Here is a 15029-nt window from a genome sequence, read left to right as displayed (position 1 = left end):
ATATATATATCCTTTTTCAGATTCTTTTCCATATAGGTTATTACAAAATATTGAGTATAGTTCCCTGTGTTATACAGTAGGTCCTTGTTGGTTATCTATTTCATATATAGCAGTGTGTATATGTTAATCCCAAACTCCTGATTTATCCCCACCCCCTTTCCCCTTTGGTAACCATAAGTTTGTTTTCTATGTCTGTGAGTCTCTTTCTGTTTTGTAAGTAAGTTCATTTGTATTTTTTTTTTAGATTCCACATGTAAGCACCTATTGTCATATTTTTAATTCCTAAGACCTCTTCTATTTTCTCAAAAGTCCTTTAAAATTTCCTCTTCTTGTCTCATGGCTGCAAAGTCTTCTTTAATTTCTCTGAAGATCATATATTTTCTTGGTAAAGTTTTCTTCTGAGCTTCAGGGATCTTCTCTAAGGGACTAGCCCTCCCGTCTAATGTGGAGGTCTTCAAGGGGAGTTGTTTGGCTCTGCAGGTCTATCAGCATCTAAGGCTGACTTTCAACGAGTCCTCCTGGTGTTAGCCAGTCGTTCACCCCTACTTGTAGAGGTACCTGGCACTACAAATTCCTGAACCTTTTTGGAGCTCTGTGGTATAAAATTTCTTTTAAAAAATTTTATTTATTTACTTTTGGCCGCGTCGGGTCTTCGTTGCGGCACGTGGAATTTTTCGTTGAGGCACACGGGCTTAGTTGCCCCACAGCATGTGGGATCTTAGTTCCCTGACCAGGGATTGAACCCGTGTCCTCAGCATTGGGAGGCAAGTCCCTTGTGATATAAACTGAGTTGCCTCTCAGCCTTCCCTACTGATGACTTCGGATACAGGTTCCCACTTTCTACTAACTTGGTTACTATTTGTCTGTCCACTATCTGGTTTCCAAAATTTGCTGTTAATGTCTTCTCCCCTGTATCCCCCATCCTTTTGTATTTATGCTGTTTAAAAATTCCTTTGCTATAATTTTATCAGGGTTTTGAGGAGGGAGCAGAGCTAAATGTGTGAGTTCAGTCTGCCATCTTTAACCCAAAGTCTTTTAATTCTTCACGTCTTTTGTATCCTTCAGGTCTTTTATATCCATCCTTTACATTTTAACCATCACCGCATTGTACAGATTCTTAACATTTTAGTCTCCTTGCCTCTAGTATCTCCTCCCTTAGATTTGTCCTTCGAAATGCTGTAGGTTCACCTTCCTGGAAAACTGCGCTGTGTACCTCACAGCTTTGAGTGTAAAAACCCTTCAGTTATCCTGATGCTGACAGGATAAAGCCTACATTCCTTAACCTGACTTTCAAAGCCTTCCACAATCTAGCCTCTGCCCACCTTTTCAACCTCATCTTTTAGGCTTTCAGAAACACTCACATCCATACCCACCCACAGCCATACTCAGCTTGTAGCTGTGATCAAACTTGTCTGGCACACATACAAGCACAGTAGCTGGGCTTGCCTGAGGGTTTATCCAGTAGACTTAGGGGTAGACCTGCTGATTTTGAATGACTAATTTAAAACTCTGTTTTATTTTTTTTGGAAAATTTAAATTATTTTATTATAAAAAGTTATACAAAATAAACCATAAACACAACAGTGAAAAATAAAATTTAAACAGAGTTAAGCCAGTCCATAAAACATTTCAAATGAAAAAGTAATAACAAAAACCTTATCAGCTCATTTGAAATTATTCATCTTTAGATATATGATGCTTTATTTCCTAGACTTAAAATAGTGATCTTATTACACTTAGTTAGGCTGTGAAGTATTACATAGTATTTTTATTTATTTACTTATTTATTTTGCGGTACGCGGGCCTCTCACTGTTGTGGCCTCTCCTGTTGCGGAGCACAGGCTCCGGACGCGCAGGCTCAGCGGCCATGGCTCACGGGCCCAGCCGCTCCACGGCATGTGGGATCTTCCCGGACCGGGGCACAGAACCCGTGTCCCCTGCATCGGCAGGCGGACTCTCAACCACTGCGCCACCAGGGAAGCCCTCAATATACTTTTTATTTATCTCTTATTAAGTATAGTTGAATTACAATGTTGTGTTAATTACTGCTGTACAGCAAAATGACTCAGTTATACATACATACACTCTTTTTGTTATTCTTTTCCATTATGGTTTATCACAGGATATTGAATATAGTTCCCTGTGCTGTGCAGTAGGACCTTGTTGTTTATCCATCCTATAGATACCAGTTTGCATCTGTTAATTCCAACTCCCACTCCTACTCTCTCCCACACCCCTCCCCCTTGACAAGTATATATATATATTTTGTGGTACGCGGCCTCTCACTGTTGTGGCCTCTCCCGTTGCGGAGCACAGGCTCCGGACGCGCAGGCTCAGCGGTCATGGCTCAGGCCTAGCCGCTCCGCGGCATGTGGGATCTTCCCGGACCGGGGCACGAACCTGTGTTCCCTGCATCGGCAGGCGGACTCTCAACCACTGCACCACCAGGGAAGCCCGGCAAGTATATTTTTTAAAAGCAAATCAAACTGGCCACCATTCCTGAAAACGCCTCCTACACTATGCTGGAATTTAAAATGACTTTTAATAACTTTAAGCCCTATCTGCACTACATGTGAGGCAGCCTTTAAAATTTCTTTACCTCCTGTACTGAAGGCCAAGAAAAATAAACTGAAAATATCTGCATGATAGTAAAAATATTTCCCCCATTACTTAGAGCTATTAATAGAAATTGTACGGCAGAATCTTTGTTAGGAAGGCTGTGAAAAAAATAAAGATGTGTGTAAGATAATTTTAATGAACTTTCTTACAGGAAATATTTGTAAAACTCTGTTTTAAATGAATACTTGTCTGACTTGAGGCTTGTTTTTTTTTTTTTAAAGGATTGACTAATTTAATCCTCACATCCACGGTGGCATTGGTACTTTTGTTTTTAATTAATTTATTTATTTTTGCTGTGTTGGGTCTTCGTTTCTGTGTGAGGGCTTTCTCTAGTTGTGGCAAGCAGGGGCCACTCTTCATCGCGGTGCGCCGGCCTCTCACTGTCGTGGCCTCTCTTGTTGCAGAGTACAAGCTCCAGACGCGCAGGCTTCAGTAGTTGTGGCTCACGGGCCTAGTTGCTCCGCGGCATGTGGGATCCTCCCAGACCAGGGCTCGAACCCGTGTCCCCTGCATTAGCAGGCAGATTCTCAACCACTGCACCACCAGGGAAGCCCCTGAGTTGAGGCTTTTAATAGTCCATTTCATTCAGTCTAGGATTCTAAAATCTTTTTTTTAATTAATTAATTACTTTTATTTATTTTTTCGCTATGTTGAGTCTTCGTTGTTGCATGCGGGCTTTCTCTAGTTGTGGCGAGCGGGGACTACTCTTCGTTGTGGTGCGCAGGCTTCTCTCACTGCGATGGCTTTTCTTGTTGCAGAGCGTGGGCTCTAGGCATGCGGGCTTCAGTAGTTGTGGCACGCAGTCTCTAGAACGCAAGCTCAGTAGTTGTGGCGCAGGGGCTTTGTTGCTCTGCAGCATGTGGGATCTTCCTGGACCATGGCTTGAACCCGTGTCCCCTGCATTGGCAGGTGGATTCTTAACCACTGCACCACCAGGGAAGTCCCCTAAAATCTGTTTTTAATATATGTATTTTCTTAATTGTGTTCACTGTATTGCATATTGAGTTTTTCAGTGGTATATTATTCCACACCTTATTTGTTTTCTGCTAGACTCTTGAGCTGCAAAGATTAGTGGAATGTAGAAATTATATCCTGTAATAAACTGCTATCTTATTATATGGTATTGAGTTTAAGCTCCAGCTCAATGACTGGGTTTATACAGTGTGATTTAATATTCTTCTAGGGTTTAACCTAGTAATTTGTGATATCCTTCCCACCAAAAGAGTGTTCTGACATTCATATCAAGTATGTTTATAACATTTTCCTGAAATCATAACGTTTTCTGATAACTTTTCTCCTCTAGTATCCTCTTTGCTGACCTCTTCATCATGAATCTAATTCTTTGGGTGGAAGGGTCATCAGCTGCCATCTCCTTTGGTACCCTGATAGGTATCCTCACAATGTGGTTTGGAATTTCAGTACCACTAACATTTTTTTAAACAAGTTTATTTTCTTTTTTTAAAATATTTATTTATTTATTTATTTAATTTTGGCTGTGTTGGGTCTTCGTTTCTGTGCGAGGGCTTTCTCTAGTTGCGGCGAGCGGGGGCCACTCTTCATCGCGGTGCGCGGTCCTCTCACTGTCACGGCCTCTCTTGTTGTGGAGCACAAGCTCCAGATGTGCAGGCTCAGTAGTGTGGCTCACGGGCCTAGTTGCTCCGCGGCATGTGGGATCCTCCCAGACCAGGGCTCGAACCCGTGTCCCCTGCATTAGCAGGCAGATTCTCAACCACTGCACCACCAGGGAAGCCCCTGAGTTGAGGCTTTTAATAGTCCATTTCATTCAGTCTAGGATTCTAAAATCTTTTTTTTAATTAATTAATTACTTTTATTTATTTTTTCGCTATGTTGAGTCTTCGTTGTTGCATGCGGGCTTTCTCTAGTTGTGGCGAGCGGGGACTACTCTTCGTTGTGGTGCGCAGGCTTCTCTCACTGCGATGGCTTTTCTTGTTGCAGAGCGTGGGCTCTAGGCATGCGGGCTTCAGTAGTTGTGGCACGCAGTCTCTAGAACGCAAGCTCAGTAGTTGTGGCGCAGGGGCTTTGTTGCTCTGCAGCATGTGGGATCTTCCTGGACCATGGCTTGAACCCGTGTCCCCTGCATTGGCAGGTGGATTCTTAACCACTGCACCACCAGGGAAGTCCCCTAAAATCTGTTTTTAATATATGTATTTTCTTAATTGTGTTCACTGTATTGCATATTGAGTTTTTCAGTGGTATATTATTCCACACCTTATTTGTTTTCTGCTAGACTCTTGAGCTGCAAAGATTAGTGGAATGTAGAAATTATATCCTGTAATAAACTGCTATCTTATTATATGGTATTGAGTTTAAGCTCCAGCTCAATGACTGGGTTTATACAGTGTGATTTAATATTCTTCTAGGGTTTAACCTAGTAATTTGTGATATCCTTCCCACCAAAAGAGTGTTCTGACATTCATATCAAGTATGTTTATAACATTTTCCTGAAATCATAACGTTTTCTGATAACTTTTCTCCTCTAGTATCCTCTTTGCTGACCTCTTCATCATGAATCTAATTCTTTGGGTGGAAGGGTCATCAGCTGCCATCTCCTTTGGTACCCTGATAGGTATCCTCACAATGTGGTTTGGAATTTCAGTACCACTAACATTTTTTTAAACAAGTTTATTTTCTTTTTTTAAAATATTTATTTATTTATTTATTTAATTTTGGCTGTGTTGGGTCTTCGTTTCTGTGCGAGGGCTTTCTCTAGTTGCGGCGAGCGGGGGCCACTCTTCATCGCGGTGCGCGGTCCTCTCACTGTCACGGCCTCTCTTGTTGTGGAGCACAAGCTCCAGATGTGCAGGCTCAGTAGTGTGGCTCACGGGCCTAGTTGCTCCGCGGCATGTGGGATCTTCCCAGACCAGGGCTCGAACCCGTGTCCCCTGCATTGGCAGGCAGATTCTCAACCACTGCGCCACCAGGGAAGCCCCCACTATCATTTTTGGGTGCATACATTGGAAGCAAGAAAAAAGTAAACTTTAAAAATACTTCTTTTGACCATTGAGTGATGTCTGAAATAATACCTCCATGTGTGTAGACTATACATGGAATGGAAGATGTACCATTGGAGAAAATGACAAAGAATAATCATTTAGGGATAAAAGGCTTCTACAAATTGTAAATGAAAGACAGTGACACTTTAAAAAGCATTCTTTAATGTATTTCTCATTTTATGGGTTGTTTATATTTCCCTCTCTCTCTGATGGGCAACATTAAAAGGATATATTGTAGGAAGGCTGACTTTAAGAAAGTCAGAAAAATAATAAGATTATATGGTTGGGGGAAGAAAGCTAAGATACAATCCAAGAAATGAGGCTGTTCAGTTTACAGATTTTTTTCTTTTCCATTATGGTTTATCCCATGATATTGAATATAGTTCCCTGTGCTATACAGTAGGACCTTGCTGTTTATCCATTCTATATGTAATAGTTTTCATATAATCCAGTTTACAGATCTGAAGTTAGCCTATTCCACATATAAGGAAAAGGAGCAGTATACCGAAAAGACTAAATGAGGCCACACTGCAAAAGGGTTGTATTATAAAGATATAGCATGAGTTTGCAGGGGAGAAATCAGACAGAACAAAACAGGAGGTGGAGTTCCACAGAGAGCAGAAAAAGAAAATTTTCTGAAAGCTATTGACAAATTTTCAGAGGCAAATTATTAGACAAATTCTAAGAGAGAACTTTCGGACATCGTACATTATTTCATATTGCAATAGTCACTAGTAAGTTTTGTCCAATCTCTCCCTTGAAATTTGTAAGAAAAGATAAACATCCTTATTGTTTAGCTGTGTCCTATCTAGTATGCTGGCCACTAGACACCTGTGGCTTTTGAGTACTTGGAATGTGGCTAGTCTGAATTATGTGCTGTAAGTGTAAAAAACACACTGGTTTTCAACTACTTAGAACAACAACAAGAGGAATGCAAAATATCTGATTAATAAGTTTTATATTGATCATAAATTTAAATGATAGTATTTGGACATGTTAGATCATTAGATTAGATAAAATATATTAATAAATAATTTTACCTGTTGTTATTTTTTTACTTTTTAAAATGCAGCTACTAAAAATTTTGATACTGCATTTGTGGCTTGCATCATAGTATTTCTGTTGCACAGCATTGGTCTAGCCTCTGCCCACATAACTGCTCTTGGAAATATTCAGATTCAAGATTGTGTATTTTGATGGTATCTGTATAAATTTACTTCAGTTTTGTTTCATTCTGATTTTCATTTCATTTATTTTCGAGCAGTTTAGGTATCCAGTTCGCACAAACCAGATTCCCCGTCAGATTCCTCAACAGACTTTCCTTAGAAAACCGCTTTTTGGCCTCATCATCAGTGGCATTTTACCTTTTGGCTGTATTTTTATTCAACTCTTTTGCATTCTAAACAGTATTTGGTGAGTATTGTATCTTCATAATCTCAAAAATATTAAATGTTAATAAATTAATGTTTTTATATGTCAAAGAGGTTAAATTCTGGTATGGTAAAGCTTTATTTGCTACCCTGTTTTATCCAGGAAATAGCAATCTGACCTGAGGGAATTTCCTAGGAAACTAAGACTTAATTAACAAAATTATAAAGCTACTTTTGGATGGAAATGTCTATAAAGATTTCCTTTTTGGAAATTAATAACCTCTTTTTATTTTTTTTGCGGTACGCGGGCCTCTCACTGTTGTGGCTTCTCCCGTTGCAGAGCACAGGCTCCGGACGCGCAGGCTCAGCGGCCATGGCTCACGGGCCCAGCCGCTCCGCGGCATGTGGGATCTTCCTGGACCGGGGCACGAACCCGTGTCCCCTGCATCGGCAGGCGGACTCTCAATCACTGCGCCACCAGGGAAGCCCTTAATGACTTCTTTTTAAGCCTTTCCAGGTGACTTAGAAAAGTTGGTCTCAAACTGTACTTCTTTGAGACTTTGCAAGGGGTGGGATGGGGGTGTCTCTTGAAGGGAGGTACGTAAAGATGGGAAGGGGCAGCTCTGATTTGTATCTGTTTTCCATACTGGTCTTCCATGCAAGATTTCATTTAGAGTTTCTCTGCTAAAAATAATTTGGAGACCACTGATTTTGGATCTTCATCTGTACTGAGCTATAAGTAATGGTTTTCTATCTTCCTTTCTGTCAACTGTTAGTTCTGATGTCAGATGCCTTTTCCTTATAACTTTCCTCTTTTTATCTGCTACTTTTAATCTGTTGTAGTTAAGAAGTCTAATAGCCAAGATAGTTAGAAATGCATGTGAAGTAAGAACAGGTACTGTCTGATTAAAGTGCCACAGCTTTAGTGCCCCTGCTTTGTGACAGCTATTTCAGTTGCTCCAAGTCCCTTTTTTTCTTACTTCCTGATTCTTGACAGCATTTTGGTTTTGGGAGTTGGCCAAGTGGGGTGTTACTGTGGAAGGATTTTTGGAGAGGGGGCAAAGGCACCATAAAATGAAATAAGATGAGAAAAAATAAAATAAATAAAATGCAGTCGCCAACTGTGTGTGTTTATAACACTTTTGTCCCAAAGGAATCTTCTGGACAAAACTTTGAAGTCCTTGGAAATTAGGCTTAATCACGTACATTAATTGCTCACCTTTTAAACAGCATTGTGTCAAAATTGTTTAAAAGATAAGCAATAAAATCTGTTACCTTGTCAGCAACTAAATATTTAACATGCTGTGAAATAGATTACAGTAACCAAATTTTCCAGATGTTTTTGATGGAAAAGTAAAGCGAAACTGAAAGATTCTTGAGACGAATTAATTTTTAAAAGTTTTTTTTAACTTTTTACTTTATATTGGAGTATAGTTGATTAACCATGTTATGATAGTTTCAGGTGTACAGCAAAGTGATTCAGTTATATGTGTACATGTATCTATTCTTTTTCAAGTTCTTCTCCCATTTAGGTTGTTACAGAATATTGAGCAGAGTTTCCTGTGCTATGCAGTAGGTCCTTGTTGGTTATCCATCTTAAATACAGCAATGTGTACATGTCAATACCATATTCCCTAACTATCCCTTTCCCCCCACCCTTCCCCCCTGGTGACCATAAGTTCATTCTCTAATAGATGAATTAATTTTTGTTTCAATGAGAAACAGCATGCTTGTTGTGTACAATTTTGTATATATTTATTAACTCTAGAGATGATTCTCCCCTACCTCCATCCTTCATCCTCACTCCCAGGTGTATATCTTACATGAGGTTTTAAAATGGGATATTGATCGGTTCACCAGTTTCTTCTCTTCAGAAGGCTTTTAAAAATGTGTATTTCTTATCCCAATTTAGTCAGCTCGCTCTATAATAATGAAAGAAATTACTTCATTCCTTCGAAGTTTGACCTAAATGTAATCCACACATAGATGTTTTTAAAGATGCATGTCTGAAAGTATATTTAATAGAATTATGTGTGTCATGCTATAAAGACCTATTTGGGGAAGCTACCTGTCAACAGACCTCCAAAGGCAAAATGGCGTGTGTTTCTGTGGTTTTCTGTTGTATAATGTAGTCACTGGTATTTATGGCATTTACAACCTTCCATTTCTAAAGAGAAAGCATGTTTTTAAATGTGTATAGAGAAAATTGATGGGTCTCAAGTGAAAACTAAATTATAGGATCAGAGAAATATGGGTAAGTAGCAACACTGATTCTGACGAGAGAGGATATGGCCAAACTCTGAAGCTGTGTAGGTAAGGGAATATATATATTTATATGTACTCGATACTACATGGATACTACATGGATTTGATGATACTGCATGGATAGATGAAGGTTTGGAATGAAAAGCCCAAGGGGAGAAAAGTGTGTGACAGTTTACTGTATAGAGTTGGACGGGTCTTTTTGTGTGTATTGTTAAGTTAAAGGTTATTTTAAAGCTGTCATTTTTCTTTTCAGGTTCTCATCAGATGTACTTCATGTTTGGCTTCCTTTTCTTAGTCTTTATAATTCTCCTGATTATTTGTTCAGAAGCTACCGTTTTGCTGTGTTATTTTCATTTGTGTACTGAGGTAAAGACATAGGAAACAAATGTATCTGAAGCTTTCTAAACGTGCATTACTGGAATTAGAGGTCTGTGTTGAGAAAGGAATTGAAATAAATGTTAACTGCATGGTTTCTATAACTTGGGAATCACTTTTATATTGTGTTTTTCTAATGACACATTTTAATTTTAATGCATCTATCAAGTTAATGCTACTTTAATGGAAAATTTTCAACAGAAAGCAATTTCTCTCTGGCTAGTTACTATAATTGCTGCATAATATTCAGTTAACATAGAAAAATATAGGGAACTGATTTGATAGTTTAGACATATAAAAGATCTGGTTCGATGATGTTTTCTTTTTAACAATTAAAATTTTCTTGCAGCTCAGGCCAGGATTGCATTTTATGGGTTTGAGATTTGCTGCTAAAGGCCCTTTCTCTTTCATTTCATTGCCTTTCGGTTACCATGGGCATAAATAATTCTTTTTACCCCATGCCATCCCCAATTTTTTCCTGATGTCATTTTGGATAACTAAGCTGATGGTGAACATGTTTTCTTTTTTTTTTTTAAGTTAATTAATTAATTATTTTATTTTTGGCTGTGTTGGGTCTTCGTTGCTGTGCACGGCCTTTCTCTAGTTGCGGCGAGCGGGGGCTACTCTTTGTTGTGATGCGCGGGCTTCTCATGGCGGTGGCTTCTCGTTGCAGAGCACGGGCCCTAGGTACGCGGGCTTCAGTAGTTGTGGCACGTGGGCTCAGTAGTTGTGGTTCACGGGCTCTAGAGCGCAGGCTCAGTAGTTGTGGCTTGCTGGCTCTAGAGCACAGGCTCAGTAGTTGTGGCACACAGGCTTAGTTGCTCCATGGCATGTGGGATCTTCCTGGACCAGGACTCGAACCCATGTCCCCTGCATTGGCAGGTGGATTCTTAACCCCTGTGCCACCAGGGAAGTCCCTGAACATGTTTTCTTAAATGCCCTAAATCCCTCTTACTTTGGTAGTTTAATGTGACTCTCTAAAGGTGACAAGAGAGTTTAGGGAACGATTATTATATACATGATGTCTTAGAGCATTTTTTTCTTGGGCTATAAGAATAAAGGTAAAAAATATATAATTATGTATATATTATACTTAGCTACTCATTCATTCTGTGGTACATTTTGTCATAGAAAATCTGCAACAGTCATTAATGAAACATACATTAATAGGCATATAATGTGTATATTTTTATTCCTTAGAAAATGTTTTTGGGGCCCCCAAGACCACCCACATGTTTGGTGACTCACTAGAAGGACTCATGGGACTCAGGATATAGATGTCTTCTTGGCTAGGGTTTGTTACAGCAAAAGGTTACACAACAGGATCAGCAAGGGAAAAAGACACAGGTGGAACCTGGAAAAAAACCCATGTGCAGTGTTCCTATGCTTTCTCTCTCTCATGAGGGGACACACCAAGCATGCTCCTTTCTCCAGCAGTAAAAAAATGCAGGAATATATGTGCAACGTGTCTGCCTAGGGAAGCCCATTAGAGACTCAGCATCCAAGGTTTTTATTGGGAGCTAGTCACATAGGCACCCTCTGCCTAGCGACTCCCAAAATTCCAGACTCTCAAAAGGAAAGCAAGTGTTCACCATAAATCACATTGTTTGTACAGTCTAGGTAGGGCAAACCAGTCTCATCAGTCAGGGAATGATTAAATGCCAAATTCCCAGATATAAGCCAAGAGTCAACCTTGTAAGCAGACCCTTCTAAAGATAGCAACCTCAGACCTGCTATGTTAACTCTTTTCTGCACACTTTATCCCCTTAGCCCTTGACCACAGTGCCCTTATGGTAAAATTACTATCAGGAAGGGCCCATGGAACAGGATGAGACTAACCTGATTATTGACCTCAGTCATGCCTCCATGGGTCCTGAATTTAGCCAGTTAAAACAAATCCTATTAACCATAAAGGTCTGTCTTAGAGAAACAAACAGACTTATAAAAAAAGAGATCAGGTTTGTGTTGACCAGAGGCAGGGGCTGGGGGGAGGGAGAATTGGATAAAGGTGGTCAAAAGGCACAAACTTGCAGTTATAAAATAAATAAGTACTAAGGATGTAACGTACAACATGATAAATACAATTAACACTGCTGTATGTTATATATGAAAGTTGTTGAGACAGTAAATCCTAAATTCTCATCACAAGGAAAACATTTTTTTCTGTTTCTTTAATTTTGTATCTGTATGAGATGATGGGTGCTCACTAAATTTACTGTGAAAATCATTTCATGATGTATGTAAGTCAAATCATTATGCTGTATAACTTAAACTTAGATAGTGTTGTATGTCAGTTATATCTCAATAAAAATCCCAATAAAACTGAAATGGTAAAAAAAGGTCTATCTTAAATTTCTATATTAACCTTTTTCTACCTGGCCTGAGGCATCAGTTCAGGCCCAGCACAACTCTGGCCAGTTAATTGAAGCTGACCTGAAAGCCTTCCAGGGCTGAGGCAGCATCTGCAGAGAAAGGATGCACACATTAGAAGTACAATCCCTGAGGGCACACACTGTCCCCCTGGAAACCAAGAGTTTATCATTGTTAGGGCTCCCCAAGCAGGATGTACATTAGTCAGACAGTACATATTATATTAAATTTCTTATAAAACTTCCCCCTTTTATTTCTTTTAATCCATAATCCTACAGAGCCTATTTTATATTTCTTGTTATTACAATAATTGCTAACCCATGTATAGTTAGAATTTCATCTAAAAATTTGTTTTTTCTTCCTCTTTTTGCAGGATTATCATTGGTGGTGGAGAGCCTTTTTTACCAGCAGTTTTACAGCTGTTTACCTTTTTTTTGTATGCAGTTTATTACTTCTTCTTTTATTTATTTATTTATTTATTTATTTATTTATTTATTTATTTATTTTCGTTTTAAGATCTTTATTGGAGTATAATTGCTTTACAATGGTATGTTAGTTTCAGCTTTACAACAAAATGAATCAGTTATATATATACATATCTTCCCATATCTCTTCCCGATTGCTTCTCCCTCGCTCCCACCCTCCCAATCCCACCCCTCCAGGTGGTCACAAAGCACCGAGCTGATCTCCCTGTGCTATGCGGCTGCTTCCCACTAGCTATCTACCTTAAGTTTGGTAGTGTATATATGTCCATGCCTCTCTCTCGCTTTGTCACAGTTTACCCTTCCCCCTCCCCATATCCTCAAGTCCATTCTCTAGTAAGTCTGTGTCTTTATTCCTGTTTCACCCCTAGGTTCTTCATGACATTTTTTTATATCTCATTGTAGTTTTGATTTGCATTTCTCTAATGATTAATGATGTTGAGCATTCTTTCATGTGTTTGTTGGCAGTCTGTATATCTTCTTTGGAGAAATGTCTATTTAGGTCTTCTGCCCATTTTTGGATTGGGTTGTTTATTTTTTTGTTATTGAGCTGCATGAGCTGCCTGTAAATTTTAGAGATTAATCCTTTGTCAGTTGATTCATTTGCAAATATTTTCTCCCATTCTGAGGGCTGTCTTTTGGTCTTGTTTATGGTTTCCTTTGCTGTGCAAAAGCTTTGAAGTTTCATTAGGTCCCATTTGTTTATTTTTGTTTTTATCTCCATTACTCTAGGAGATGGGTCAAGAAGGATCTTGCTGTGATTTATGTCATAGAGTGTTCTGCCTATGTTTTCCTCTAAGAGTTTGATAGTTTCTGGCCTTACATTTAGGTCTTTAATCCATTTTGAGCTTATTTTTGTGTATGGTGTTAGGGAGTGATCTAATCTCATACTTTTACATGTACCTGTCCAGTTTTCCCAGCACCACTTATTGAAGGGGCTGTCCTTTCTCCACTGTATATTCCTGCCACCTTTATCAAAGATAAGGTGACCATATGTGCATGGGTTTATCTCTGGGCTTTCTATCCTATTCCATTGATCTATCTTTCTGTTTTTGTGCCAGTACCATACTGTCTTGATTACTGTAGCTTTGTAGTATAGTCTGAAGTCAGGCAGCCTGATTCCTCCAGCTCCATTTTTTGTTCTCAAGATTGCTTTGGCTATTCGGGGTCTTTTGTGTTTCCATACAAATTGTGAAATTTTTTGTTCTAGTTCTGTGAAAAATGCCAGTGGTAGTTTGATAGGGATTGCATTGAATCTATAGATTGCTTTGGGGAGTAGAGTCATTTTCACAATGTTGATTCTTCCAATCCAAGAACATGGTATATCTCTCCATCTGTTTGTATCATCTTTAATTTCTTTCATCAGTGTCTTATAATTTTCTGCATACAGGTCTTTTGTCTCCTTAGGTAGGTTTATTCCTAGATATTTTATTCTTTTTGTTGCAATGGTAAATGGGAGTGTTTTCTTGATTTCACTTTCAGATTTTTCATCGTTAGTATATAGGAATGCCAGAGATTTCTGTGCATTAATTTTGTATCCTGCTACTTTACCAAATTCATTGATTAGCTCTAGTAGTTTTCTGGTAGCATCTTTAGGATTCTCTATGTATAGTATCATGTCATCTGCAAACAGTGACAGCTTTACTTCTTCTTTTCCGATTTGGATTCCTTTTATTTCCTTTTCTTCTCTGATTGCTGTGGCTAAAACTTCCAAAACTATGTTGAATAAGAGTGGTGAGAGTGGGCAACCTTGTCTTGTTCCTGACCTTAGTGGAAATGCTTTCAGTTTTTCGCCATTGAGGATGATGTTGGCTGTGGGCTTGTCATATACGGCCTTTATTATATTGAGGAAAGTTCCCTCTACACCTACTTTCTGCAGGGTTTTTATCATAAATGGGTGTTGAATTTTGTCAAAAGCTTTCTCTGCATCTATTGAGATGATCATATGGTTTTTCTCCTTCAATTTGTTAATATGGTTAATCACATTGATAGATTTGCGTATATTGAAGAATCCTTGCATTCCTGGAATAAACCCCACTTGATCATGGTGTATGATCCTTTTAATGTGCTGTTGGATTCTGTTTGCTAGTATTTTGTTGAGGATTTTTGCATCTATGTTCATCAGTGATATTGGCCTGTAGTTTTCTTTCTTTGTGACATCCTTGTCTGGTTTTGGTATCAAGGTGATGGTGGCCTCGTAGAATGAGTTTGGGAGTGTTCCTCCCTCTGCTATATTTTGGAAGAGTTTGAGAAGAATAGGTGTTAGCTCTTCTCTAAATGTTTGATAGAATTCGCCTGTGAAGCCATCTGGTCCTGGGCTTTTGTTTGTTGGAAGATTTTTAATCACAGTTTCAATTTCAGTGTTTGTGATTGGTCTGTTCATATTTTCTATTTCTTCCTGATTCAGTCTTGGCAGTTTGTGCATTTCTAAGAATTTGTCCATTTCTTCCAGATTGTCCATTTTATTGGCATAGAGTTGCTTGTAGTAATCCCTCATGATTTTTTGTATTTCTGCAGTGTCAGTTGTTACTTCT

General features: G+C 38.9%; 1 protein-coding gene across 1 annotated transcript in view; it reads left to right on the top strand.

Annotated features, from left to right (window-relative positions):
* The window catches only part of LOC103072561 (transmembrane 9 superfamily member 2-like), an 86382-nt gene extending 74962 nt beyond the window's left edge, over positions 1 to 11420 (top strand). Inside the window, 4 exon segments of the mRNA XM_082930935.1 lie at positions 3923 to 4037; positions 5567 to 5611; positions 6898 to 7046; positions 11414 to 11420. Coding sequence (XP_082787061.1) covers positions 3923 to 4037; positions 5567 to 5611; positions 6898 to 7046; positions 11414 to 11420 — 316 coding nt within the window.
* Positions 11421 to 15029: the final 3609 nt, after the last annotated feature.

The sequence above is a fragment of the Lipotes vexillifer genome, unplaced genomic scaffold (genome assembly GCF_000442215.2).
Source record: "Lipotes vexillifer unplaced genomic scaffold, Lipotes_vexillifer_v1.1 scaffold1114, whole genome shotgun sequence".
Taxonomy (NCBI): Eukaryota; Metazoa; Chordata; class Mammalia; order Artiodactyla; family Lipotidae; genus Lipotes; species Lipotes vexillifer.
This window is presented reverse-complemented; position numbering and strand designations above follow the sequence as displayed.